The sequence below is a fragment of the Mesoplodon bidens genome (assembly GCF_964165515.1).
Source record: "Mesoplodon bidens genome assembly, chromosome: X".
Lineage (NCBI taxonomy): Eukaryota > Metazoa > Chordata > Mammalia > Artiodactyla > Ziphiidae > Mesoplodon > Mesoplodon bidens.
In genome coordinates, this window is record NC_138163.1 from 51246591 (window position 1) to 51274524 (window position 27934).

Consider the following 27934-nt stretch of genomic DNA (forward strand, 5'->3'; position numbering starts at 1 on the left):
TCATTCAAAGGCTATTTTCTCGTGACAAAAGACTCATTTCATCTCTTAGCGTCTAATGAGACTGAAGGGAAAAAGGAAGGGAGAAAACCCATAATCTTAAATGAAGGCTATCAGAAACAAAATTATTTAAAAGCTTTCTTTTGGCTATAACCCTCAGACTGATCTGAATGCCCAGGTCTCCCATCTCTTCCAAATAGGGAGAACACATACTTCCCAAATAAGGAAAAGCCAGTGTCACACAAAGTGAAATAAAATATCGGGTATGCATCATTTTGGTGAAATAGAAATTGAGACAACTTCAAGTTTATATGACAGAGAAGGACTAGGGGCGGGAAGAAAAAGGAATGAATTAGAGGATTTCAAAGCAGTGGTCTATACCGAACCCCCGAGCTAACTCCAGTGAAAAGGAAGGCCCTGGTAGGTGTAGCATTTATTTATTTTTCTTTTTACTCTACCTGGTCCCAGAAAGAAATTATGACAGTATAAACTTTATTTGGGTAAATCATTCAAGAAGTGTTTATAGGGTAAAATTGAGCAAAGGTGAGCAGAAAGAGTAATATTTTAATCTAGGATAAATGAGTGGGCAGATTCCCTCCAAGGGTAGATTTAGAGAAGGATACAAAAGAGGCTACAAACCTACAAGAGTCAGAGGATGTTGGGTGCCCCTGTGGCTTTGGGGGCCTGACTGGAGCTACCTCCTGCCCAGGCGTGCGGGAGGGGTCCCCTTTGGCTCCAGAGAGATGGAGGTGGCTGCCAGGGGCCCAGAAGTGCCCCAGAGGGATGCAAGGAGTGGGCCTCTTGAGCCTTTGCTCCTGGCCAGTTCTCAGCTAAAGGGTCCAAGGCAGAGGAGCTCTCCCAGCGTCCTTCTGGCCATGAGGGTAAAGGAGCTGAGGTTTAAGGCACACCTGGACTGCTGGGGGTGGAGGAGGGGTGGAGGCAGAGCACAGGAGACTGTGCTCCACCCGCTCCACCTAGAGAGGCTGTGGCTGAGGTGGATTGTAAGGTCAGTTGTGGAGTCATGGACAGAGCAGGAGCAAGAACCAGGGAGGAGCTTAAGGGGGGCGATTCTGGAAGGAGAAGCACTTCAAGGCAGGTTCTGAGTGCGGCAGCCCAGGGAAGGCTGCAGTGGGCTTCTTGCAGTGCCTGGCTCCTAGCCCTCCCTCAGTGCCTCAGCCTGGGGGACCCCCCTTTGTTTCTATTGAACAGGCTAGCATAATTAGAGCCTCAACACCCCTCTCCTCTTGGGACCACACAGCCCAGGGTTCTGTGTGAAACCTCTGGGTCTGCAGTTCCTACCAGGCTTCCTGTCAATCTAGATGTGAGTCCCCTGCCCGACCATCATGCCCTGTCCCCCTCTCCCCGCCTCCCCTACCCACACAGCTTCCTGTTCCTCTCCTCCACACACCATCCCCCCCGCATAGCACACCCTGTCCTCTCACCCCTAGTTCCTTCCTGACAGACTCCCTCAGGTCTGCATTCATTTCACTACACACCTTGACTTAAATGAAATCATCCCCCTACCAACCTTGTCCTGTTCACAAGGATGGGAACTAATGATATATCTACAAAGAACATGGGACCCTCAAGGACTGAGGTCATTTCAGTCATTTTTAAAAATCATCTCCAATCTGAAGCCATGAGATGGGGCAGGATCAGGTGTCCAGGAAGGTGTCTCCCATATTAATGCCCTCAGTTCTGAAAGGCTATGTGGGCTTTCTGGCTTTCTAATTCCCGTGTTTTCACATGCCCTGGCATCCAGATTGCTTTTCATCTTTCCCTGGTGATTCCCATTTCTTAGGTCAGGGGGAGGTTAGCTGGGAGTCCTTGGGCTTCTGGTGTCCCCTAGCATGTAGCTAGGGTAAGGCTTGGGCCGTGCCAAGCCTCCTGGTACTGAACTCTCATAAGTAGCTGCTTTCTCTGTAACTGGGGAGGAGCCAGAGGGTAGTGTCAACCCAAAGGACAGTCTTGTTGTTGCCGCCAGGTGGCGTCCAGAAGCAGTAGTAGCAGCAATCTAGGGAATCTGCACAGGGAAGGGAGAGCCACCCCTTTCCAAAGCGAACGGGAATGGAGCCCCTGAAATACCCGCTTCTCATTTTTGCTGCCACCCCTGTCCTGTCATCAGATTTCTCAAGATGCATTAGCTAAGAAAGCATTGGGACTTTATTAACTAGTGGGTGCAAATTTGACTCTGTGATATAGGAGAAAGGTCAGTTGTGATAAGGGACTCTTTGGGAGATAGCTCCTTTCAGCTTCTCTTTTCCTCATCTTAAATGAGGTTGATAAACGACCACTTCACAGTATGAGCTCCCCTCATTTATAGTTTCTATATCTAGTTTTCTTATTATTTTCCTTCTATGTTCCTAAAAGTAACATCACACACGGAGACAGTAAACTTGATGATTATATATATTAATTGACATAAAAATCCACAACATACATTGTTTGGTGAAAAAATACACAGAATAGAAGAGCACTTACATTTGATCACATTTACCTATTATCTATCTCGGTACGCAGGAATAGGGAAATATCTAGAAGGACATTTATCCAAGGACTGACAATGGTTATACAAGGATGGAGAGTTTCAGGTAATTTTTACTTTAGTTTTGTATTTTCCTTCATTTTTTGAAGGTTTAACAATGACTTATACCCCTTTCACAAAAAGAATAAAGTCATCAAGGAAATAGACACACACACAGAATAGATCCTTAGGCAGATGGAGGGGGGAGCAGGGACAGAGGTCAGGCTGTCTCTCCATTTTGCTGGTATTCACAACCTCTTCTTCCCCAATGAAAGTCACTTTGTGGATTAATTCATGCACATAGAAGCCTCCCCCACCCCCTCCCCTGTTTTCCCCATCACCAGTTTCTGAATACAGTTAAGGGTTCACTTGGGGCAGGGTCTAGCTCCTTACTGTGGCTCAGAGAGGTCACTGTGTTCACCAGGGACCTCTTTTGACTTCTTCTCCTCTGTATGTGTCAGCTCCTGCAGGGTGATGATTACATTCTCAAACACCTGGGCCTTGTTGCTCTCATTGTCACAGGTTTCCTTTGAGTGGCCCTCCTCACCACAGTGTGAACAGCGGACTGTATATTTTCTCTTCCTGCCTCTACGTATATCTCCAGGACCATCATTCTTATATGCAGAACAACCACTGGTAGAAGGAGATTGAGCCTGGGAACTGTTTAGGGAATTGATGATCAGTAGTTGAGCCTGAAGTCTGGCCCTGACTCTGAGGGGAGGGGCACCTATGGATGTAAGTGGAGGGTTCTGAGACTCCACCAGGATCACATCCTTATCTGAGTCACTGAGGGTATCACCTACCTCTATCACGTTGCAATCAGCAGTGCTGATGGCTATTGGCTGGGGGCCCTGAAATGCCACAGGGCTTGCTGCCCTCTCCACGATTAGCTCAGATCTTTTGGGCCGCTTCCGTTTCATAAAAGTGTCATCCCAATCCTCTTCCTCCCTTATCATCTTGATTAACTCCAGGAAATTGGGAAGCTGCTCCTGCTCATTTGCATACATCCTGAGAAGATTCTTCAGCCTGAAGTGCAGGTCCCCATTCAGCTCAGCACCTAAAAGGAGCTGGTGCAGGCGAGTCTGGTTTGTACCTTTCTCAGCTATGATCCCTGCCCGAATAGCATTCTGGAGCTGCATCTCTAAACGGATCACATAAAGGGAGGTTTTCTCCCCTTGTGCCTGCAAAGTGTTAAAAAATTTACCATGGGCAGTGACACTGCTTTCAGAATCCCCAAACACCAATTTCATGGCGCGCAAGAAATCTGCCACACTTAGGTTGGGGTTGGCCGCCTGTAGCAAACGCATGACCTCCCGCGCGGGGCCCCTAAGGGTTTTCATCAAGCGCTTGAGCTTTTCCTCCTCAGACATATTCCAATCTGGCAGGGCCCCATTGACTTGGATCAGCCAGTTTTCAAAGGTTTCTTCCCCTTGGGCTGGCACCACCCTCCCCGAGAACAACTTCATGTTTCTTTCTGCCATATTGACCCTTAAAGGACCAAGACTCCTCCCTAGGGACCTCAACATGGAATGGGCCCAAGGTGGCAAGGGTGTGTTCTGCCACCGGCTATTACCCACACGTGCAATGATGCTAGCCATGACGGACGATGATCGTCTATCTGAATATAACAAAATGCTCAGGCTTTTTAGAAAAGCCTAATCCGCAGGAGAAATCCCCAAAGCAAAGTTTCTGGGCTCTGCCTTCCTTGTATCTCAGTAGGGACTGTAAAGAAAAGGGGAGGGGGAAAGGTCGGTAAGGTAGTAGACTGCAGGAAAGCAGTCTGTGGTCGCTTTCTTTACCTTCCTGAGCACCCTGAGGTACATTTTCCATTTGTCCACTGCCTTGAAAATATCCTGCGGGAAACTGGCAATTACAACCTTCAGGAGCTAATGGGTGTCCCCGTGCTAGCAGGGTGCTTTTCAGAGCTACAACCATCCCCTCCTGCCAGGCCTCCAGGTGGGAGAGCAACTGTTGCTTAGAATTCTAGGTGAAATAGTCAGTGTGTGGAGCCGATATTGGGCTCTCAAAATAGAGTGCAATGGTCTAAGTCTCACAGATTTGTGGTAGCAAGTAAGATCTCCATTAAACTCATGGTCTCACGTCTCAACCACACCCCCTTCTCAAAGTTTGCCCTGTTATTTCTCAAGATTCTTATATGAGCTCAGAAACAAGTGCGCGCCTTTATTTCACGTTCAGTCTCTGCAACAGGTGCCTCCGTGAGAGAGCTCGATTCCGAGGTAGGTCTACTTCTGTCCATATGAGGTTGCAGATCCCAGTCCTCAGGACCATCGCGGAGGGCAGGGCAGGGAAGGGAAAGGTCAGAAGCAGTCTCATCTCTCATCCTGCTCCCTCGACCCCTCCTCCGCTGTAGCCAGACGGAAAATTCCCTCTCCCACCTTGTGAATACAAGCCAAGGCGATTTCCCCACACCCCACCCCAGGAAATCGTTGGCCTACCAGCTCCACAATCAGCCGCACAGAATTCAAGTTCGGATTCGGCTTTGATGGCCTGCCACGGAGAAAGGGAATGGGAGTTGGACACGCACACCCACATATCCCTCACCAGGAAGAGACCAGGAGATGCAAAGGGGATTCAAGGCAGACAGCTTGCGATTCCCCCCACCCTTCCCGCCCCATTACTACCCCCTGAAAACGCCCTCCCGCCAATCCTGGCAAATCCTACCCATTCGGCAGCATCCAGTGGAACCCACCTCCCTCCTCAGCGCAGCGGGGCCGCGGGAGTGCTCCTTCCCCTGCCTCACAGTCCCCGATTCCCCAAATGGGGAGCCGCCTAGTCCTGATGGGGCTTTTCCCTCCTCTCTCCGGGCCTGGCAATCGCGCCCCCTTTCTTTACCTGTGTTGGGCTGGTGGATAGCCCATGCTCCGGCGTGGACAGCTATGGATGCTGCCTTCCGGTCACCGTGGCCCTGCAGGGGAAAAAGATGACGCCTCCTCAGCCGCTAAGCGACCCGGAGCCGCCAGACGGAGCCGCTTCACCCAGCTAAGGGTAGCCGAGTCTAGGCAGCGCGGTTCCCAAGGCAGCAGCGGCCGCCCCCGCCCACCCGCTGGGCCCTCCCAGCAGCCGCCGCTTCTTTTAGCCTCTGCCCATTGTGACAAAAGAGCAAGATGAGTCGGGCGGAGCGGCCAATCAACGGGGCGAGGGGGCGGCCTCCCCGCGCAGCCTCCTGCCCGAGACCATTGCTAGCAAAAGGGGGGAGACGGCCGGCTGGGGCTGCGGCACACAGGCGCGGGAGCCGGTGCGGTGTCAAGTCCAGCTCGGACTCTCGGACTGGGCCGATTTGCATTTTACCCGTGAGTTTGCTGCTTCCCCCTCGCTTCCTTTCTCCTTCTCCCCTTACACCTCTGTGGTCCTCCGCGCTTTGAGACCGGATGCCTTAAACACGAGGTGGGACAGAAACCAAGTGAACAATAAGAGTTCCTCACCTTTGTATAGGGGGAAGGGAGGAAAATCATTTACTGAGCGCTTTCTGCGTGCAAACGCGCTTGCACGGACATCTCATTTATTCATCTCAGCAGCCTTGTGAAGGAGTAGCAGTATGCCCATTTAACAGAGAGGGGACTTAAGCATCCAGTCACTATGGTTAGGAAGTGCAGAGCTACGAGCTCACACCCAAGTCGACTTGACTGATTTCAAAGGCTGCCCCTTGTAAACACTCCTCTCTACTCTCAGATTGAGGGTTAGTTGAGAAAAGCCAAAGTGGAGATGGGAAGGCCCACTTGGAACTACTGTATAGAACTGGTGAGCAAGGACTATTATCTCCATTTTTCAGATGAGGAAACAGTCATAGAAAGGTTAGGCGTCTTGCCTGACATCATACAGCAAATAAGTATCAGCATCCGGTTTTACACCCAAGTCTGTTCTCCAGATGCCAACAATTTGCCCCGCTGAGGTGCCTTGGGGACATTTTTTAAGCGGGTGGTCTTAAACCAGCTCAAAAGCAGTCTTGGTGTGCTGGTAGTGCTGAGAGAGGGCTTGGGGAGGCAGTGGGAAGAGGGCAGTGGGGAAGAGGTAGGGAACTTTCATGGTACCTATTGTACAGAAGAGGAAACTGAGGCACTTTTCTTTCTCATTTTTACACTACAACAAGCTGCCTGCTTTTTCTTTAAGTAAAAAGTTATTTTTACATCTTATGACTCCCAAAGGAGATTAGACTCAGAGAGGTGAAATGACTTGCCTGAAATTACAAGGTGAAGCCAAAACTTGTATCCCGTCTCCCTGACACCAGAATCCATGCTGTTAACCAAAGTATGGGTACAAGGCTGGCTGCCTCAGAATCATTTTGAAAAGCTTGTTAGAAATGTAGATTCCTAAGCCCTACCTCTGGGGGATTCGGATTTACTAGGACTAGGGCTGGGGAGGATAATTTATATTTTTAACCAGTGCTGTAGTTAATTCTGAGGTGTAGAGAGGTTTGTGAACAACTGCGGGAGACACCACGTTATGCTGGTGGTAATAAGTAAATGGGGCTGTGGCCAGTGTATCTGTCTATACCATATCTGCCGTGAAATGTAACTCCAGAGCAGAGTTTCCTATCTAGGGTCCTTCCTGAAATTGTTTGCAAAGAGTAGAAGTTGGACTCTCTATATTCTTCTGAGTCTTAGCTTTGTAGATTTTCAAATGAGTCTGTGGCCCAGAAATGGTTAAGGACCACTCCCCTACAATCTTTCTTCCTAACATTTTCTCTCTCAACTTGTACTTGAGGAAGAAGTGTGAGAAATGAAACACAATTTGACCTAACCCCCGAACTACAGCTCTCTGCCGCTGATATAGCTCTTTCATTTCTTGGCTTGAGGACACGTTGCTAGGTTGCCCTTCTGTGAGCTCTTGAGGGGACCTCTCCTTTGCTGGATTTGGCATCACTGGCCCCAGAGAAGGAGCAACTCCATGGAAACGGCATGCAGGGCTGTCCAGAGTGAATGGGCTGTGAAGCCAGTGGTAGAGAAATCTGTACCATTTTCCATGATTTCTGGTTCTTGAAGAACAGGTCTTACTTCCCTTAGGTAGATTGTGGTTAGGAGGCCCCTTTCAGGGCTTGTTCTTGACTCCTGATGCGTCGAAGCAAGTGAACTATCTGATGCCCTTCGACTGCTGTTGGGTTGTCTTCAACCTGCGTACTTCGCCTTCTCCTTTCTGCTTTCTTATTGACTACCTCAATACCTAGAGTTCCTTGGAGTAAACAACGCACATTTGGAGATGAAGCACCTTCCATCTGAGACTGTGGGCTTGTTCGTGGATGGAAGAGTGTGGGGAGTTGGAGGGTGGAGGGTGGAGGAAGTAAAGGCTCGCTTCACACAATCGGGGTGATGCTAGCAGCAGCTCTAGGGTTTCCTTCAGACTCTTGCTTTTGCTCCCCAATATCATGACATCTGACCCAGGGTCTCTTGCAGATTCTTGTTCTGTGTTTAAATTGGCTTCATCGCCAAGGTAGGTGATCTGCAGTTGGACCTGGTGGGTGTGGGATCAAATAGAACAAAGAATAGATCTTATAGCTCTGACAAAAAATAGTGGAAGGAAACAGATTGTGTACAGGTGCCTGGATTGGGCCATTAGAACAAAGTGAGGGTCTCTTCCTGCAAGACTGGGAGGAGGATTTGCTAAGCTAGCTCCAATTAGATATAGGGCATCCCTGATCTCTGGCCTCATGTGTGGGAGTGTGTTCCAATTCATGGCTCTAATGAGACCACATTTTCCAATTTCAACAAAGAAACCTAAAAAGCCTGAAGGTTAGAGAGGTAAAGCTATTAGTTGAAGCAACAATAGCTGCCCTTGGCTGCCTGCCTCCTCTGTGCCAGGAACTTTCCATCTGTTATCTTATTTAAGTTTCTCAGCAACGCTGTTGAGACAGGCATTGTTATCCCATTTTGCAGATAGGAAAACTGAGTTTCAGGGAGGTTAACACACCTTGTAAGTGCAGGCACTGGGACTCTAGTCCGGGGACGTCAGACCCCAAAGCCCATGAAGGACTCTTCTCTGTTGTCTTCCAAGCAAGAAATTTAAAAAAAAATCTTCCTTCATTTTATTTTTTATCAATATTTTTAATTGAAGTGTAGTTGATTCACCATGTTGTGTTAATATCTGCTGTACAGCAAAGTAATTCAGTTATACATATATATGCATTCTTTTTTTATATATTCTTTTCCATGACAGTTTATCATAGGATATTGAATATAGTTCCCTGTGCTGTACAGTAGGACCTTGCTGTTTATCCATTCTATATATAAAAGCTCACATCTGCTAACCCCAACCTCCCACACCATCCCTCTTCCAATCCCCCCCCCTTGGCAACTACCAATCTGTTCTCCATGTCCGTGATTCTGTTTCTGTTTCGTAGATAGGTTCATTTCAAACAAACAATTCAAAATGTACTCTGCAGATGACCCAGTGCATTAGACTGATTTCAGCCTTTAAAACAATGTTGTTGTAATCTTACCTATATTACTGGGATCTCATTTTTTTTAAATCAAGCTACTAATATAATTTATGGACCAACTTGTATACCGGGTAATGCACTAAGCATTTTATATACTTCGTAACATGAAACCTTCATGACAATCATTTTACAGATAAGGATACTGAGGCTCAGAGAGTGGAAGAGATTTGGCCAGGGTCATAAAGCTAGGAAGTGGCACAATGAAATTCAAACCCAGGGCTGTCTGACTCCAGAGGCTGTATCTTTATGCTATAATGCACTGCAGTGGGGAAAACAAACAAGGCCCTCATTTTACATTGGCTTGTCTCTGTCACCCACAGATCTCTCTTCTTCCCACAGCCTGTATCCAGAGCCAGGTACCACTCATGTTTTAGGCATCTGTGCCTTAGGCCTCTTCCTCAGCCTAGAACTCCTGCTGTCACTCCTCCACCTAACGAGAGCCTGCTCACTGGTTAAGGATCAAGTCAGCTGCTCCTCCTCAGAGAAAATTTTGGCTGCTCCCTATCCTAGGTGAAATAAATTGCTCTTACGTTTTGCTCTGACCTTGATTAGTGTACGCTTTATTTTACCTCCCAGTATAGTTTAGCTCATGGTTGACTTGTCTCCCCAACTAGATTCCCAAGCCCTCGAGGGCAAGTACCAAGTCCTGTTCACCTCTGGCTCCACAGTGACTTACCTACAGTGATTTCGTAGATGATCAATATGTGTTTGTGAGCTCGCCAAAGGAATGGCTGAAGGATGCCGGAATGAACAGAGAAACGTAGGGCTGGATCCTGGTGCAGTCATGCAAGCTGTGCATCTGGGCTAGACTGGCCAGGGGAGTCTGGAATCCCCTTGGCTCACTTTACTAGGTTGTAAACATAGGAGGCACATCATGGAGTCCAGGGGGTAACTGCTGTAGGCTGACTCCAGACTCATTCTGTGGCCTCTATTTGGAAATTCTTGTTTAAAGGGCCAGGCTGTCTTGGATCGTTTATATAACACCTTTGCATTCACAGAAGAGAGGTCTTCCTTGCCTCTCATGTGAACACAAGATACCACTTCATCTAGTTCTGAGTATCCTGCAGGAGTGTCTGCGGCATCCTCACAGATGATGAGGTCGGGAAGCATCTTTTTTAAAAAAATACTGTTTACTGAGGCCACCATGCCATGGATGGTCAACCACTTTATCTCATTTTATTTTGTTAATCTTTGCAACAACCTTTTGAGGGAGGTCTATTGTCCTTAGTTTGTAGCTGAAGAAACTGAGACTGAGGAAGTGTCTTGCCTAAGGTCACACAGCTAAGCAAGTGGTGGAGGGAGAATTCAGGCTCAGGTCTGTCTGCCCGAAAGGCTGGCATTTTAAGGGAAAAGCACATGGGAGTAAAGTAGGCTCCCCCTCCCCCATAAAACGGGAAGATTAGATTTATAAAATGATGACAGATATTTAAGGTAAATTGTTTCTAAATTATTGTTCAGCTTTAGTCCCTGAAAATGACTGGCAAAAATGACAGAAGGAACCATGGATGGAAAAAGCACAATTCCTCTATCAAATACTGGCCTGAATTCCCCCATGTCAGCCGCCTGCCACATGCACAGTATGAGGATGCCTAGAGAGCATTCCTCTCTGTCTGCTGATTTTACAACTGAGATGCATTACGCTCCAAGATGTCAATATATTTCTAAAGGTCACACAAGAAGTTGATAAGAGAACTGGCACTGAAAATTCTGGTCTGCCAAATTCTAGCCCAGTTTTCTTTCTGCTAAGTCAGCCCTCCCTATGCAGTCAATCAACACATGTTTACAGGTTACTCAGGAAAATGTGGGGAGGAAGTGGAACATTACTGCACTCCGAGATAGAAGAGGGGACAAACGTTTCCCTGGCCACCTGACCTTACGGAGGTGCAGGTAAAACTTGGGGAAGAAATCCTTGGTAGGAATGCTGAGTAATATCAGGCGCCCCTGTGACTTTGGGGGCCTGACTGGAGCTACCTCCTGCCCAGGCGTGCGGGAGGGGTCCCCTTTGGCTCCAGAGAGATGGAGGTGGCTGCCAGGGGCCCAGAAGTGCCCCAGAGGGATGCAAGGAGTGGGCCTCTTGAGCCTTTGCTCCTGGCCAGTTCTCAGCTAAAGGGTCCAAGGCAGAGGAGCTCTCCCAGCGTCCTTCTGGCCATGAGGGTAAAGGAGCTGAGGTTTAAGGCACACCTGGACTGCTGGGGGTGGGGGAGGGGTGGAGGCAGAGCACAGGAGACTGTGCTCCACCCGCTCCACCTAGAGAGGCTGTGGCTGAGGTGGATTGTAAGGTCAGTTGTGGAGTCATGGACAGAGCAGGAGCAAGAACCAGGGAGGAGCTTAAGGGGGGCGATTCTGGAAGGAGAAGCACTTCAAGGCAGGTTCTGAGTGCGGCAGCCCAGGGAAGGCTGCAGTGGGCTTCTTGCAGTGCCTGGCTCCTAGCCCTCCCTCAGTGCCTCAGCCTGGGGGACCCCCCTTTGTTTCTATTGAACAGGCTAGCGTAATTAGAGCCTCAACACCCCTCTCCTCTTGGGACCACACAGCCCAGGGTTCTGTGTGAAACCTCTGGGTCTGCAGTTCCTACCAGGCTTCCTGTCAATCTAGATGTGAGTCCCCTGCCCGACCATCATGCCCTGTCCCCCTCTCCCCGCCTCCCCTACCCACACAGCTTCCTGTTCCTCTCCTCCACACACCATCCCCCCCGCATAGCACACCCTGTCCTCTCACCCCTAGTTCCTTCCTGACAGACTCCCTCAGGTTCTCAGATCTGCACTGAACATTCATTTCTTCTTGATTCCAAATTTTCTTCATGGACTCTGGCTCCCCAGTTACCTTTCATACAAGTCCATCTGCTCCCAGACCATTCTGGGGTAGGAGCAATATTTTGGAAGCCTTGAACGGCCTCTTCCCTCTAGTATAGTGGTTCTGAACCAGGGGCAATTTTACCTCTTCCCTACCCCCCACCCCGGGCACATACGGCAATGTTTTTAGATATTTTTGTCTGTCAGAGCTGGGCAGGTCACAGCTTGTGCTACTGGCATCCAGTGAGTAGAGACCAGGATGCTGCTAAACATTGCACGATGCACAGGGCAGGCACCTATGACAAAGAATTATCTGGCCCCAAATGTCAGTAGCATGTACGCTGAGAACCCCTGCACTGTTATATAGCTACAGGTCTACAAGGTTAAGCTTGGAAACTGTCAGGTACGGAGCCTTTTCATGCTAAACTTCCAGGAACAGCTAATCTTTCTGTTCGTCAACTGGGAGAGGGGGGCGGGGTGTTGCCATGAAACAGCTACCACATCGTCAGGAATCTGCAGAAAGAGAGGCAAGGAGATTCCTCGCTCCCTAAATTTACTACCAACTTTTAGAGAAGGTACTGGACTCCAACTTTTGAATGCCTTTCTGTCTCTACAAGATAGTGCCACTTTTTGGAAAGAGAATAGCAACTTATTATTTTAACAGTTTATCAAATGCAGGATTTCATGTGGTGAATGCAGTAAGGTTTCGGAGCCCTCCTTTCCCAATTTTATTTTCTTCAACCTTCAACCTTCTTTGAATATGAGAGTATTTGCTGGATCAGAAAAACACTGTAGAGGTGTCTCTGTTCAGCAAAACTCACTGCCTTTGTTTTAATTTAAAGTGGATGAATTCTTTCTTAAGAGAGCGCTTGTTTCTCAGAAACTGGCCCCCCAAGTTGCTTGTTTCCTTAGAGCTGAGTTTCTTGGAACTCTGTTTCTAACTAAGCAATGAAAATGCTCACCAACAGATTTCATTGGTCAGTCTAACCTCTTTTCTTTCCACTCTTGCCAATCTCTTCCTTCTGCACCCAGTTATCTTCAGCATGGGGGAACAGAACCACTCTCCCGGGAAGGAGCTTCAGCACTGGACACGAACAGAGTCTCCGGGAAAGAGAAGCTGGCACTCCCAGGCCTACGCCCTTGGGGCCGTTTCCAACTTTATGTCTACCTTTCTGACCTTTCCTATCTATAAGGTTGTGTTCCGGCAACAGATCCATGCTGTGGCGGTGTCAGAGGCTGTGCGGCAGCTTTGGCATGAAGGCCCTCAATACTTCTACCGGGGAATCTACCCGCCTCTTCTCTCCAAGACGTTGCAAGGGACTCTGCTGTTTGGGACTTATGATAGCCTGCTGTATTGTCTCTCCCCTGTTGGGCCACACTCCCTGGGACACCGCTGGGCTGCAGGGCTCATGTCTGGTGTAGTGGAGGCTGTGGCACTCAGCCCCTTTGAAAGGGTGCAAAATGTGCTCCAGGATGGTCGCAAGCAAGCTCGCTTTCCCAGCACCTTCAGCATTCTCAAGGAATTCCACTCTTATGGGCTTTGGGGGCGGCTGTCGCTGGGTTACTATCGCGGGTTCTGGCCTGTCCTTATCAGGAACAGCCTGGGGAGTGCTCTGTATTTCTCCTTCAAGGATCCCATTCAGGATAGCTTGGCAGAGCAAGGCCTGCCCCATTGGGTTCCTGCTTTGGTGTCTGGGAGTGTCAATGGAACAATCACCTGCCTAGTTCTGTATCCTCTGATTGTGCTAGTTGCCAATATGCAGTCCCATATTGGCTGGCAGAGCATGCCAAGCCTGTGGGCCTCTGCCCAGGACGTGTGGGACACTCGGGGCCGAAAGGTGTTCTTGATCTACCGTGGAGGTTCCCTGGTCATCCTAAGGTCCAGCGTGACATGGGGCATCACTACTGCTATCCATGACTTCCTCCAGAGGAGGTATCGTTCCAGGAAAGAGCTGAAAGACTGACTAGCTGCAGGCAGTGTGGCCATGGCAACTTGTTATCCTAAGCCTTCCTGGGTTGGTTTAAATAGCTTACTTCTTTAGCTTGGTCACCTAAGAAAACTATTCTTTAGCATCTTTCAACTGTCATTGCACTCGAGAAGTTCCCAACTACCAGCCTGTTGGGCAAAGACAAAGCCAACAGTGTTCCTTGGTTAGCAAAAGAAATTCACCCCGGTCTATCCACAGCTTCAACAGGCTCAGACCCAGGAAGCCTTTAAGTAACTTGTAACCCACATGAAATGTCATTCCTTTAAGGAATTCACTGACTCTAAAAGATGTGAATAAGAGGAAACTCTAAAAGATGACCTTAATTAGGCACTGTGAGTTCCAGGACCCCTCCCGTTGTCCTCTGGACCAAACTTAGTGGAGGACCAGGAATTCCAGTTTCAGAGAACTAAGCTTGACCCTTAGGATGGGGATTCCATAGACTTTCTCAGATGGCTACATTTTCATGACATTGTTCACTACTCCTGCCACCACCACTCTCACTTCTCAAGGCTATGGGTAATAGTTTCAGGGTAGCAGTTATGGCTGGAAATCCTGAGTTAGACTTGCCTCAACGGATCATGTGCCACAAGAACTGGTGGGAGTGGGAAGAAGTGTGGTCCCTGGATGGATGGGAAGAATAGACTTTGAGGGAAGAGGTTTAGTTGCATGCAGAATAGAAAATTCTACTATAGGTTGATTGGTGTTAAATGCTGGGACATTTTTGTTAGCAAGGCAATGACATTGCCTAGAAACCACATGAGTTTCCCTAAGAAATCTGGAACTGAAATAACTATATCTCTTCATAAATAATTGCATATTTTATTGCTGTGGATAAATATAGTTACTGTGACATAAGTTAAAGATCTGAAATTATAGCCTGTCATTCAGAGCCATTCAAAATATGGTCCCCATAAAGCTTGTAGCATTTTATCACACCATTCCCACTTACACAGATCCTATATCCTAGCCAAACTGGACTATTGTTCCCTCCCCAAACATGCCACTAGCTTTCCCATGGCCATGCTTTGGCCCACACTATTTTCTCCACCTGCAATACCCATTCTCCACATGCCAGTCTGCCAAAATCCTTCCAGTTTCTCAAAGCCCAGCTCAGATGCCACCTTCTCTAAGGAGCCTTTTCTGATTATCCCTAACTGAATGTGATTGCCCCTAACTGAATGTGACATTAGTCTCATGTGATGCCCCTCTCCAATATTCATATGTGGCACTGATTCCATTATGTCACTGATTTCATGTGGTCCTGTGTTCTTGATATTCTTCAATACCTCCTACTAGACTGTAAAACTCCTTGAAAGCAGGGATTCTTGTACACATTTTTAAATCTCCTATTGTGCTTAGGTGCTCAATAATGTTGGCTGAATTATTGAATTGATTATCAAGCTGTGATATGGTCTTTATCCTCAGGGTGCTGTCCCTTGTACATGAAGATAATGTTATTGTTTCACTGTCATTAAGACCTGCCTTTGGGGTGTGGTTTTTGCTTTATTAGTGGATTTAGTTTTGTGCTAATGATAATGATGCTGCTGCTGATGATAATAATAACAATAATTAAAGATGACTTTCAACTGGGACATTTGATGAGTTTGTGTTATTGGTGACATGTTTGTTGTTGACAACACTGTAGGATCTGAAATTTCACAGAGACGTTGCCTAAGGGTCTGATTCATTTTAACTCTGGAATTTTGAGGATTTCCAAGATGACATATGTTGCAGTTTTTCCCTTATAGATGATATCATGTAATGATCTCCACTTGCACCTCCTTACCAAACCAAAATTGTCATTTATAATGATCTGACTGTAGATCCTAGCTGTGGGGATTCCTCACTGAATATCAAAGAAATTAAAGACACAGCTATAAGCAATATGAGATCAGAAAGCATTTGCCAGCAAGGTCAACAGAAAATGACTGGTCCAGAATCGCTGCAGATGAGTTCCCATGTCTGATCTCTGTGCAGACTTAGATGGGGTGGGACAGTACCCTGCTTGCAGATTCAAGTATGGGGAACACAGAGTTTGTACAAGGAAAGGAAAAGTAGAAGAGCAGCTATTTCTATTTAAAGGCTAGCTTTCAGAATGAAAAAAAAGTATTTACAAAAATCATTACTTAGCTAATGGCTTTGGTTTTTAAACTGAAAAGAAGGGGATAAACTATCGTACTCCCCCACTTTTTTATTCAACAGATGCATTTATTTCCAAGTACACTGTCCATTTCCACTTATGTCACTGTGTCAGTCCATGTGTCAGTTCTTCATTTAAACTTATTTAGAAATAATTTTGAACTTCTAGAAAAGTTGCCAGCATAAGTAGAGTTTAAAGAATACCCATAAACCCTTTACCCAAAGTCACCTACTGTTAACACTTTACACCATTTGCTTTATTATTTGAGCACTCATTCTCTGTCTACACACGCATGGTATTTTTTCCAGAACTATCTGAGTTGCAATTTTTAATATTTCTAGATTCAATATTTGTAGATTCAAATTCTTTTAAAAAGACTAAGAGCTTTGTCTCTATGACACTGGCACAGTTATTACAGAATATTAGAAAATGAAAACTCATGGCATATTTTAAAGCCACATTAGTGATAATTGTTTAAATTTACTATATTTGCCTTTCTAAATACTTTAAATTATGTGTGTTAATACTTGAAGCTATGCAATTATAAACATGAATTTACAACTAAAGCATGTTATAATTGAAATAGTTTATTTTTACAAATTGATTCATATAAAAACCTAGGTAAAATTCTAAAATTATATAGACCAATCAACTTTCCCCATTTAAATCTTCTAAGTAAAATTTAAGAGTGTAATGGTTTTCTAGTAATTTTAAATATCAATATTTAGTTTTGTGGTGTTAATATTATATTTTCTGACATTTAAAAAATGGCCTTTGAACTTGAGATCAATAAAATAAAGAGGTAATAAAAACTTACGTCTGTTTAAAACTTATAAAATATAGAAGTTAACACTAAAGCTACTTGGTACAAAAAGTTGAAAGAAAAAGAATAAAAATCCCTGAGTTCTGTGTATTTTTGTCTAAATATAAACTACATCAGCTTCCTAACGCTCAAGGTGAAATAATGAGTAACTAATGTATTACAACTATTATCATAAATATATGGTTTATGAAGACTTAATTTTGCTTTTAACATTTAGTTTTAAACATTAAACAGCATTATAATTTAAGAATGTATTTGGGATAACTGCATAAGTGTAGTATATTAAAGTTAATAAATAATGTCATATAGGAGATAAAAAGCATGATAACTCAGGAAAAAAGTGAAAAGTTTTCCTAAAAGAATAAGGTAAAAAATACTGTATTTCCCTATTCTGTTCACTCTCCAACTTCTTTGTTTCTTTCATACCATCTTCCTTTTCCTCAAATCTTCAACACCTCCTCCCCCATCCTCAGTCCCAGTTCATGACCTTACTTTCTAATTCATTAGGAAAAGAGAAGCATTCAGAAGAGAACTGCCAGTTAAAAGAACATTTATAAAGCTATTGTCCATGTAATGACCACCCAAGACAAAAAATGCAACATCTTGATAACCCCCAGCCCTAGTCCTCCTGCACTCCAGGCCCCTCACTGATGACATTCCTCCACCCATCCTAGAGATAACCCCTATCCTGACTATTTTGATATCATTTCTTTACTTTTCTTTATAGATTTATCTTCTTGTTACCGGGAGGGGGACACGTTCAAGGGCCCGAGAGTGGGCTCTTGTCTAACACTCAGAAATGAATTGTCCGAGGAGACACACATGCTGACAAAGCAAAAGCCTTTACTGGGGGGGAGCACCTGGGCAGCAGGGTAAGGAAACAGGAGAACTGCTCTGCCACATGGCTTGCAGTCTCAGGGTTTATGGTGGTGGGGTTAGTTTCCAGGTTGTCTCTGGCCAGTCATCTTGCCTGTGCCCATATTTGGTCTGACTCAGGGTCCTTCCTGGTGGCGTGTGCATCTCTCAGCCAAGATGGATTCCAGCGTGAAGGTTTCTGGGAGGTTGGCAGAACATATTATGGGCTGGCATTTCCTCCCTCCTTTTTGCCCCTCCTGAATTCTTCTGGCTGGCTGTAGCTTGCCAGTTCTATGTTCCTTATCAGGACCTCCTGTTGTGAGATAACTCATGCAAGCAGTTATTATCCTGCCTGGCCAGGGAGGGCAGTTTCAGTCAAAGGTTCCCTAACATTCCGTATAAGCATCCCTAAACAGCACAGTTTTATTTTACAGATATTTGAACTGTATATACTTGGAATTGTGACTACTTCTTTCATATTATTTGTGAGATTCATCCATATTGTTGCAGGTAGTTGTAGTTATTTCATTTTTCTAAACTGTGATAAATTTACTTTAAACAGATGTTTTTTTTTAGAGAAGTTTAAGGTTCACAGCAAATTTGAGAGGAAGGTATGGGAAAATTCCCATATACGCCCTGCTGCCACAGGTACATAGCCTCACCAATTATCAACATCCCACACCAGAGTGGTACATTTGTTACAACTGACGAATCTATATTGATACGTCATTATCACCCAAAGTCCAGTTTACCTTAGGGTTCACTCTTAGGGCTGTATATTGTATGGGTTTGGACAAATGTATGACAGGTATCCACCATTATAGTATCATACAAAGTAGTTTCATTGCCCCCCCCCAATCCTCTGTGCTCTGCCTATTCTGCCCTCCCGCCCAACCTCTGGCAAACACTGATCTTTTACTATCTCCATAGTTTTGCCTTTTCCAGAATGTCATATAGTTGGAATCATACAGTATGTAGCCTTTTCAGATTGGCATCCTTCACTTAGTAATGTGCATTTAAGGTTGCTCCATGGCTTTTAGTGGCTCATTTCATTTTAGCACTGAATAATAATTCCATCATCAGAATTTATCAGTTTATTTATCCGTTCATCTACCGAAGGACATCTGGATTGCTTCCAAGCTTTGGCAGTTATGAATAAAGCTGTTATAAACATCCGTGTGCAGGTTTCTATGTGGCTGTAAGTTTTAAACTCTTCTGGATAAATGTTAAGGAGCACAATTGCTGGATTGTATAGTAAGTATATGGTATAGTTTGGTAAGAAATTGCCAAACTGCCTTCCAAAGTGGCTGTACCATTTTGCATTCCCATCAGAAATGAATGAGCATTCCTGCTGCTCCACATCCTTGCCAGCATTTGATGTTGTCAGTGTTATGAATTTTGGCCATTCAAGTATGTGTATAGTAGTATCTCACCGTTGTTTGGTTATTTCAATTCTATTTTTGTATGTACTATTGTGTGAATATACCACAATTTATCCATGAAAACTTTTAGGGACATTCTGCTTGTTTCCAGTTTTTGACTGTTAAAAAACAGTGCTACCATGAATATTCTTAGTAGTGTGTATAACTACAGACGTCTCTAGGATATTTACCTAAGAGTGGAATTGTTGGTTTATAGGGTATGGGCACTTTCAATGTAACTAGATGATGCCTAACTTTTCCTAATGACTAACTTTTCCTAATGTTGTGTACCAATTTACACTTACTAGCAGTTCCCATTGCTCCACCTGCTGGCAACATTTGTTATTATCAGACTTTAAAATTTTTGCCAACCTGGTGGGTGTAAAATGGCCTCTCATTTGATTTTAATGATTTTTTTGGTTCTTTTTTTAAACATTTTTATTGGTGTACAACTGCTTTACAATGTTCTGTTAGTTTCTGCTGTATAACAAAGTGAATCAGCTATATATATACATATATCCCCATTATCACCTCCCTCTTGCATCTCCCTCCCACCCTCCCTATCCCACCCCTCTAGACGGTCACAAAGCACTGAGCTGATCTCCCTGTGCTATGCGGCTGCTTCCAACTATCTATTTTACATTTGGTAGTGTATATATGTCAATGCCACTCTCTCACTTCATCTCAGGTTACCCTTCCCCCTCCCCGTGTCCTCAAGTCCATTCTCCACGTCTGTCTTTATTCCTGTCCTGCCTGTATGTTCTTCAAAACCTTTTTTTTTTTTTTAGATTCCATATATATGTGTTAGCATACAGTATTTGTTTTTCTCTTTCTGACTTACTTCACTCTGTATGACAGTCTCTAGGTCCATCCACCTCACTACAAATAACTCAGTTTTGTTTCTTTTTATGGCTGAGTAATATTCCATTGTATATATGTGCCACATCTTCTTCATCCATTCATCTGTCGATGGACACTTAAGTTGCTTGCATGTCCTGGCTATTGTAAATAGAGCTGCAATGAACATTGTGGTACATGACTCTTTTTGAATTATGGTTTTCTCAGGGTATATGCCCAGTAGTGGGATTGCTGGGTTGTATGGTAGTTCTATTTTTAGTTTTTTAAGGAACCTCCATACTGTTCTCCATAGTGGCTGTATCAATTTACATTCCCACCAACAGGGCAAGAGAGTTCCCTTTTCTCCACACCCTCTCCAGCATTTACTGTTTGTAGATTTTTTGTTGATGGCTATCCTGACTGGTGTGAGGGGATACCTCATTGTAGTTTTGATTTGCATTTCTCTAATGGTTAGTGATGTTGAGCATTCTTTCATGTGTTTGTTGGCAATCTGTATATCTTCTTTGAAGAAATGTCTATTTAGGTCTTCTGCCCATTTTTGGATTGGGTTGTTTTTTTTATTGATACTGAGCTGCATGAGCTGCTTGTATATTTTGGAGATTAATCCTTTGTCAGGTGCTTCATATGCAAATATTTTCTCCCATTCTGACAGTTGTCTTTTTATCTTGTTTATGGTTTGTTTTGCTGTGCCAAAGCTTTTAAGTTTCATTAGGTCCCATTTGTTTATTTTTGTTTTTACTTCCATTTCTCTAGGAGGTGGGTCAAAAAGGATCTTGCTGTGATGTATATCATAGAGTGTTCTCTATGTTTTCCTATGTTTTTCTCTAAGAGTTTTATAGTGTCTGGCCTTACATTTAGGTCTTTAAGCTATTTTATGTTTATTTGTGTGTATGGTGTTAGGAAGTGTTCTAATTTCATTCTTTTACATGTAGCTGTCCAGTTTTCCCAGCACCATTTGTTGAACAGGTTGTCTATTCTCCATTGTATATTCTTGCCTCCTTTATCAAAGATAAGGTGACCATATGTGTGTGGTTTAACCTCTGGGCTTTCTATCCTGTTTCATTGATCTATATTTCTGTTCTTGTACCAGTACCATACAGTCTTGATTACTGTAGCTTTGTAGTATAGTCTGAAGTCAGGGATCCTGATTCCTGCAGCTCGGTTTTTCTTTCTCAAGATTGCTTTGGCTATTCGAGGTCTTTTGTGTTTCCATACAAATTGTGAATTTTTTTGTTCTAGTTCTGTGAAAAATGCCATTGGTAGTTTGATAGGTATTGAATTTAATCGGTAGATTGCTTTAGGTAGTATAGTCATTTTCACGTTGTTGATACTTCTAATCCAAGAAGATGGTATGTCTCTCCATCTGTGTGTATCATCTTTAATTTCTTTCATCAGTGGCTTATAGTTTTCTGTATACAGGTCTTTTGTCTCCTTAGGTAGGTTTATTCCTAGGTATTTTATTCTTTTTGTTGCAATGGTAAATGGGACTGTATCCTTAATTTCTCGTTCAGACTTTTTGTTGTTAGAGATAGGAATGCAAGAGATTTCTGTGCATTAATTTTGTATCCTGGTACTTTACGAAATTCATTGAATAGCTCTAGTAGTTTTCTGGTGGCGTCTTTAGGATTGTCTCTATATAGTATCATGTCATCTGCAGACAGTGACTGTTTTGCTTCTTTTCCAATTTGGATTCCTTTTATTTCTTTTTCTTCTCTTGAGCATCTTTTCATAAGCCTATCAGACGTTAAGATTTATTATTTTGTAAAGCATTTATTCAATACATCTGCCAATTTTTTTCTATTGGGTAGTGTGCCATTTAAAAATTAATTTGTAGGTGTTATTTATATATTCTAACTTTATTTCTTTGTCCTTTATATGTGTTGCATATATCTTTTCCCACTTTGTCTCTTATTTTTTGGTCATTTCCCTGATGGTTTCTTTCAACAAAGAGAAGTCCTAATTATACTATAGTCAAAGTTATCAATCTTTTTTTCTTTATCCATAGTGCTTTTTGTGTCTTTTCAAAGAAATCCTTCCCTATCCCAACATCATGAGGATATTCTCCTTTATTAACATTTGAAATTTCTATAATTTTGCCTTTTACACTTAGGTCTTTAATATACTTGAATTTAAGTTTTGTATGGAGTGTGAGAATTGACGTCCAATTTCATTATTTTTCCTTACAAATACCCAATTGCCCCATATCATTTGTTGAAAAATCTCTCCTTTCGCCACTCATTCATAATGCCAACTCTGTCAAATATCATGTTTTCATATATTCTTCGGAATATTTGTGGCCTCTCTGTTCTGTTCCATTTATCTATTTGTCTAATCTTGTGCCAATATGGCATTGCCTTAATTACTGTAATGTTGTAATGAGTCTTGCTATCTGATAGGGAAATTCTTCCCACCTCATTTTTGTTCTTCAAGAGTTTCTTAACTGTTCTTATCAATATCTACCAAAATAGTTGCTGAGATTTTATTTTCTACAAAAATTATTGTTGAGATTTTAATTTGAGCAAAAGTAACTGTTGAGTTTTAATGTAAGCAAAAATAATGGTTAAGACTAATTTTAATGTTTCTCAAAGTTTCATAATATTTTTCATAGTGTCTAACATATCTTTTGTTGGATTTTTACTAATTGCTGAATTTTAAAAAATTGCTAACAGTAAAGAGGATTCTCAGGAATGAGATTTTAATATGTGTCTTATAGGTAATGCTCTTCTGTTTTGTTTTAAGCAAGAATATACATCTTGTGTTGATAAATCAGTTTATATGTGTTGCTCCCTCATATTGACATAGTCATTATAATATAATATATATTGATTAATATAATATAGTATTATCTATAAAGATGCCAATCATTCATCAAGTTTTCAAAAAGTAAACATTTCACCTTAAACAAATTACTATGTTAATGGAGAAGAACTGTGGGATGGAGCACAAAAAAAGCTCAAGGTGTCTATATCCAACTGCTTACTTGACATTTCCACTGAGATATTTTGTAGGCATTCCAAAGTTAATATGTCAAAGATTGAACTTTCTATTTTCCCCTACCCACCTGAACCTAGTCTTCCCACTTCCAGTGGTATCATCATTTTTTGATACTTTCAACAGAAATAGTCTTAACATATAGGGACCTTGACTCTTTCATTCACCACTGTATTTCCAGTGCCCAGAAGAGTGGCTTGCATCTATTGAGTGGTACTCAATAAATATTTCTAGAATGAATGAATGGTTCCCACCCTGAAGAAATGTTTGATTCAAAATTATTCAATAATACACACAAAGTAGTATATGAAAAAAAGCTGAGAGAATTCCCTGGCAGTCCAGTAGTTAGGACTCTGTTCTCTCACTGCTGAGAGCCCGGGTTTGATCCCTGGTCCGGGAACTAAAATCCCACAAGCCGCGGAGTGTGGCCAAAAAAAAAAAAAAGAAAGAAAGAAAATGCTGAAAGATTTCTGTCCTTTCTTTTCTATTATTAGACCCACAGCCCTTGTTCAGCCCCTTTCTATTTTACACCTGAACAACTGCCACAACTCTTTTTAACAGATCTCTTTACCACCTTCCAATGTGAACAGCTTATAGATAAAATCCAAATGGTTTAACATGACATTCAAGGTTCTCCATGATCTGACACCAGTTTACTGCTTCCACTATATTTTCCCCTACTTAAACATGAATCCCGGTGTTCCAACCATACAAGACTATTGGGTATTCCCTGAGTGTGCCCTACACTTCCCTTTGTTCTTATTTTTCTCTCTTCACAGAATTCCATTCCTCCCATTTCTTCCCTCACCAAGTGATACCCGTGTATTATAACACAATTCAAATGTCATTTCCTCTCTGCAGGCATCCCCGACTCTCCCAGGTAGAATCAGGTTTAACCTCTTTTCCACTTTCCCCTGGTACTTAGTAACCTTCATGTAGCACTTACAATCATAGAAGTCATACAATCATGTTAGACTTGGAAGTAATCTTGGTGATCATGTTCCAACTTCCTCATGCTATGGAGGGCCAGAGAGAAAGTCCAGGTCTTTTAATTTGCCTTGCCTCATGATTATTTGTGTACATATTTTATATCCTTTACTTGACAGGTCACTGAGGGCAGAGGAAGGGTCTTATTCATCTTTGTGTTCTTCATTATATCGAATACAATCTATTACACATTGTGGATATACAATAAGTGTGTTTTGATTGACTTGAGAATTAATACCAGAGGGATGGATAAAATAGAGTTACCATTCATAACAGTTAATGTATACTGAGTGCATACTCTGTACCAGGTACTATACTAAAGCTTTACAAGAATTATCTAATCTATCACACAATCCTGTGAGATAAGCACTATTACTAGTTTTCATTTGCCCAAGATCTCATAGTCAGTAAGTTATAGAGCCTGGGCCCGAATCCAAATTTATCTGATTCTAAATCTTCTGCTTTTAATCAGTGTGTTACAATGTAAAGCAACAGGTGGGAACTCAAATATTATGAATTTGGGAAAGCGTTAACGGATAAGAGGCTAGTTCCTATCCCCTCGAGGACTAAACATCTGGGTTCAGAAAAATAGCATGGGCTAAATTGTGGATGACTTTGAATGCCAGGCATGGTATGAGAAGTCATCTCCCTTCCCCTGCTTTCCATCTGTACCAGTCTAGATGCTGATTACCTTGTGAGGCCCAACTCAAATACACCATATGGTATGAGAACTTCTATAATCCTCCAAATCACATTGAATTGCCCCTACTTCCATAGTACTTTGTTTATATCTCTGCTATCATGCATCATATAACTTTCTTAATGGTAATAGTCTGTGGATGTTTTGGTCTTCTTCACATTTTATAAACTCCTTGAGAGCAGGTACCCTGTTTTATTGATGGTTAAATGCCTCTCACTCCTTATTTAGCAACTGATACATAGTAGTTGTTCAATAAATGTGCATTGAACTAAATATTTCTTTGGAAGAATACAGACATAAATAAGTCATGGTTTCTGCTCTCAAGAGAAGCCAACAGTCTGTTGAGGGAAAAATACATTATTCCATATGAATAGCTACACTAATGATGTTTAAAAAGGATGTAGAATTCAACAACCAGTTAGAAAATTCACTAGAAAAAATAACCCATTCACAGTAGCCCCCAAATCTATAAGGCAGCTAAAAAGGTAGCTAACAAATATGAACAAGCCATTACACATAAAAGTATAAAACTGTACTAAAGGACATTTAAAAATATCTGAAAGTGAAGAAATATACTTGTCAAGACCTGCACAGGGTCTGGGATTTTGCCTATGTACAAGCTAAGACATTAGCCTGCCCTAGTTTCGTGGATTCTGGCATAAGACATGAGACTCTTGGGTGAGAGACAAAGGACTTTATTACTGACAACAAAAGCGGTAACCAGAGCTTCATGTTGGTTTGCATCTGTTCCTAATGCTCCGCCAAGTCTCACAAGGATGATGTAAAGGACTCATGATAGATGGCTGCACACATAGTGGATTGCATTACAGGAGAGGAACAATGAGTTTGGAAGCTCCACGGATTTTATGGAAAATAGAAACAAGCCTTCTCTTTGTCTGTGGGGAGATACTTCTTCATCATTTATTGCAAACATGACCCTGAGAAATGGCTCAGATAAACAGTCTTCAGGGACTTGCATTTTTGGCATACTCAGCAAGAAGATGCAGGGATGCTTAGGGCCCATGGTGGATTGGGTCTCCCAACAATACTGCATTTATGCATGGGAAGACTTCATGTCAATAAGTTAGCAATTCATCTCAAATTAATCCATAAGTCCAATAACGTTCCAATCAAAATATTAACAGGCCCATTTTTGTGGAACTTGACAATCCATTACAAAATTGGAAATGGCATATACAGGAAATTGATTTATGAAGGATGTGGCACTGCAAAAGAGTGGAAAAAGGATGGATAATTGATGGATAAAGGATGGTCTTGATCTGTGGGCTGTTTATATGGGTGTCTTCATTTTGTGAACATTCATCAAGATGCACACTTAAGATATGTCCATTTTTCTGTATGTATTTTATACTTAAGTAAAACATTTTCAATACCTGCCTAATAGGATACTTTCCCACCAGTAGAGTTGCATGTTCACCAAAAGTTGTTCTTTCCTTAATCAGGTTTATTCCAATTACACTTGTTGTAAACCAAATAGGAATGGTTTGTAAACCAAACCAACAAAATAGGATTGCAGAAAATAATTTTGCAAAATATGCTACAGACAAATAATTAGAATATAGAATATGTTAAGCACCCATAAGAAGCAATATTAAGAGGACAAACAAAAGAAAAATGGGTAAAAGATATCAAAAGGTAATTCACAGAAGAAGAAATGATTTTGGCCAGAAAACCTATAAAAAGTGCTCATGTCATGAAATAATCTGGGAAAGGCGGATTCAAACACTAGGGAAATGCTCATTTTCACCTGTTAGATTGGTAAAAAGAAATTTAAAAATACTTATCTGCAAGAATGTGGGGGAAATGGAGACTCTTCTATAGCTGATATGTGTGTAAATTGGTGCAATCACTATGACAAGCTATTTGGCAATGTCCAGTGAGGTTGAAGATCAACATACTCCGTCATTTAGCAATTCCACTTCTAGGAAACACACTTATAGAGTAATAGGAGGCTATAACAAGAATATGAATTGAAGCACTGTTTCTAATAGAAAAAAAGGAAGCAACCCAAATGTCCACAAGAATGGAAATGCATAAGGAAACTATTCATATAATGGAATATTATATACCAGTTAAAATGGATGTACATATGTTATAGCATGAACATGGATAAATCTAAAAAGCATAATGGGTGAAAAAAATCAAGTTGTAGATGATTACACACAGTGTGATATAATTTACCATGAAGCAAAAATCATGAGAAAACAATTCACTTAACAAATCTTCATTTTGTGCACAATTCTAGGTACTTAAAATCAGTGAACAAAACAGAGGTCTTGCCCTCATGGACTTTACATTTCAATGGGGGAAGACTGAAATAAAGCAATAAGCATAGCAAGTAAATAAGTTGTATAGTGCATTAGAGAATGATGAAAGCAGAGCAGGGTAAGACAGATAGAATAGGGATGGGCAGGTTGCAGTATTAAATAGGATAGTTCAGATAGTCTTCATTGAAATGGTGAGATTTGAGCCTTGAAGGAAGTGAGAGAATTTAAATAAATGGATAACTTGGAAAAGAGCACTCCAAAGGCCCTATGGCAACAGTGAGCTTGGCTTTTCTGTGGAACTGTAAGGAGGCCACAGATGGGACAGAGTGAATGAGGAAGAGAGCAGATGGGGAGGTTAGAGATATAATGGAGAGAGGGAAAATGTAGGGCTTTCGTAGGGACTTTGCTTCTCACTCTGAATGGAACTGGCTATCTTTTCAGGATTTTGAGCAGAGAAGTACAAGGATTTCATTTATATTGAAAAATGATCACTTAATTTCTTCGTGTAGGGAATAAACCATAGAGGATCAAGAATGAAAACAGAGAGATCTCTTAGAAGGCTATTTTAGTTATTCAGATGAGAGATGAGGGTATATTAGACCTTATATGTAGCAATGGTGATGGTAAGAAATGATTGGATTTTGGGTACACTCTGAATTAGAACCAAAATGATTTCCTGATGGGTTGGATGTACAGTGGGAGAGAAAGGGAGGAATTGAAGATAATGTCAAGATTTTTGGCCTGAGCATATGGACTGATATGACTGCCATCAATTGAGATGGGGCTGGCTGTGGGAGGAGCAGGTTTGGGGGAAAATGATTAGGAATTCAATCTGGGACATTTTGAGTTTGAGATGTCTTAGACATCTGAGTGGAGGTGCTGAGTAGGCAGCAATACAGATCTGGTCTGCAGACTTGAATTTAAGAGTTATCAGTATAGAAAGTGTTTTACAGCATAGGACTGGAAGAGATCACCAAGGTAGTGTAGATAGAAATGAGAAGAACAGGGACCAAGCCCGGGGGCACTCCCATTTTAAGAGGTTGGGAAGGAGAAGAGGAACTAGTAAAGGTCACTGAGAAGAAGCAGCCAGTGAGGTCAGAGGAAGCCAGGAGAATGTGGGGT

At 42.7% G+C, this 27934-nt stretch overlaps 3 protein-coding genes across 7 annotated transcripts in view; 2 read left to right on the forward strand and 1 right to left on the reverse strand.

Moving 5' to 3' along the window:
- Positions 1-2431: 2431 nt before the first annotated feature.
- On the reverse strand, positions 2432-5642 carry ZCCHC18 (zinc finger CCHC-type containing 18). Of its 4 annotated transcripts, none has more exons than XM_081221858.1 (3): positions 5375-5642; positions 4978-5029; positions 2432-4243 (listed from the first exon to the last, which is right to left on the reverse strand). In XM_081221858.1, exon 3 carries the CDS (start codon positions 4117-4119, stop codon positions 2911-2913), a length of 1209 nt encoding a protein of 402 aa, XP_081077984.1. In that variant the 5' UTR covers positions 4120-4243; positions 4978-5029; positions 5375-5642; the 3' UTR covers positions 2432-2910. The 4 variants fall into 4 exon arrangements, with proteins under 4 accessions (XP_081077984.1, XP_081077983.1, XP_081077981.1 ...); XM_081221857.1 differs by having other exon boundaries at positions 2432-4770; XM_081221855.1 differs by having other exon boundaries at positions 2432-4799.
- Positions 5643-5736: 94 nt separating this feature from the next.
- Positions 5737-15323, forward strand: SLC25A53 (solute carrier family 25 member 53). Of its 2 annotated transcripts, none has more exons than XM_081222662.1 (2): positions 5737-5832; positions 12794-15323. In XM_081222662.1, exon 2 carries the CDS (start codon positions 12805-12807, stop codon positions 13723-13725), a length of 921 nt encoding a protein of 306 aa, XP_081078788.1. In that variant the 5' UTR covers positions 5737-5832; positions 12794-12804; the 3' UTR covers positions 13726-15323. The 2 variants fall into 2 exon arrangements, with proteins under 2 accessions (XP_081078788.1, XP_081078787.1); XM_081222661.1 differs by lacking the exon at positions 5737-5832 and adding an exon at positions 9446-9482.
- The window catches only part of TMSB15B (thymosin beta 15B), a 29439-nt gene continuing 7259 nt past the window's right edge, over positions 5755-27934 (forward strand). The window contains exon 1 of the mRNA XM_081222664.1: positions 5755-5832. The gene's annotated coding sequence lies outside the window, so the exon portion shown is untranslated. The remainder of the gene's footprint in view (positions 5833-27934) is intronic.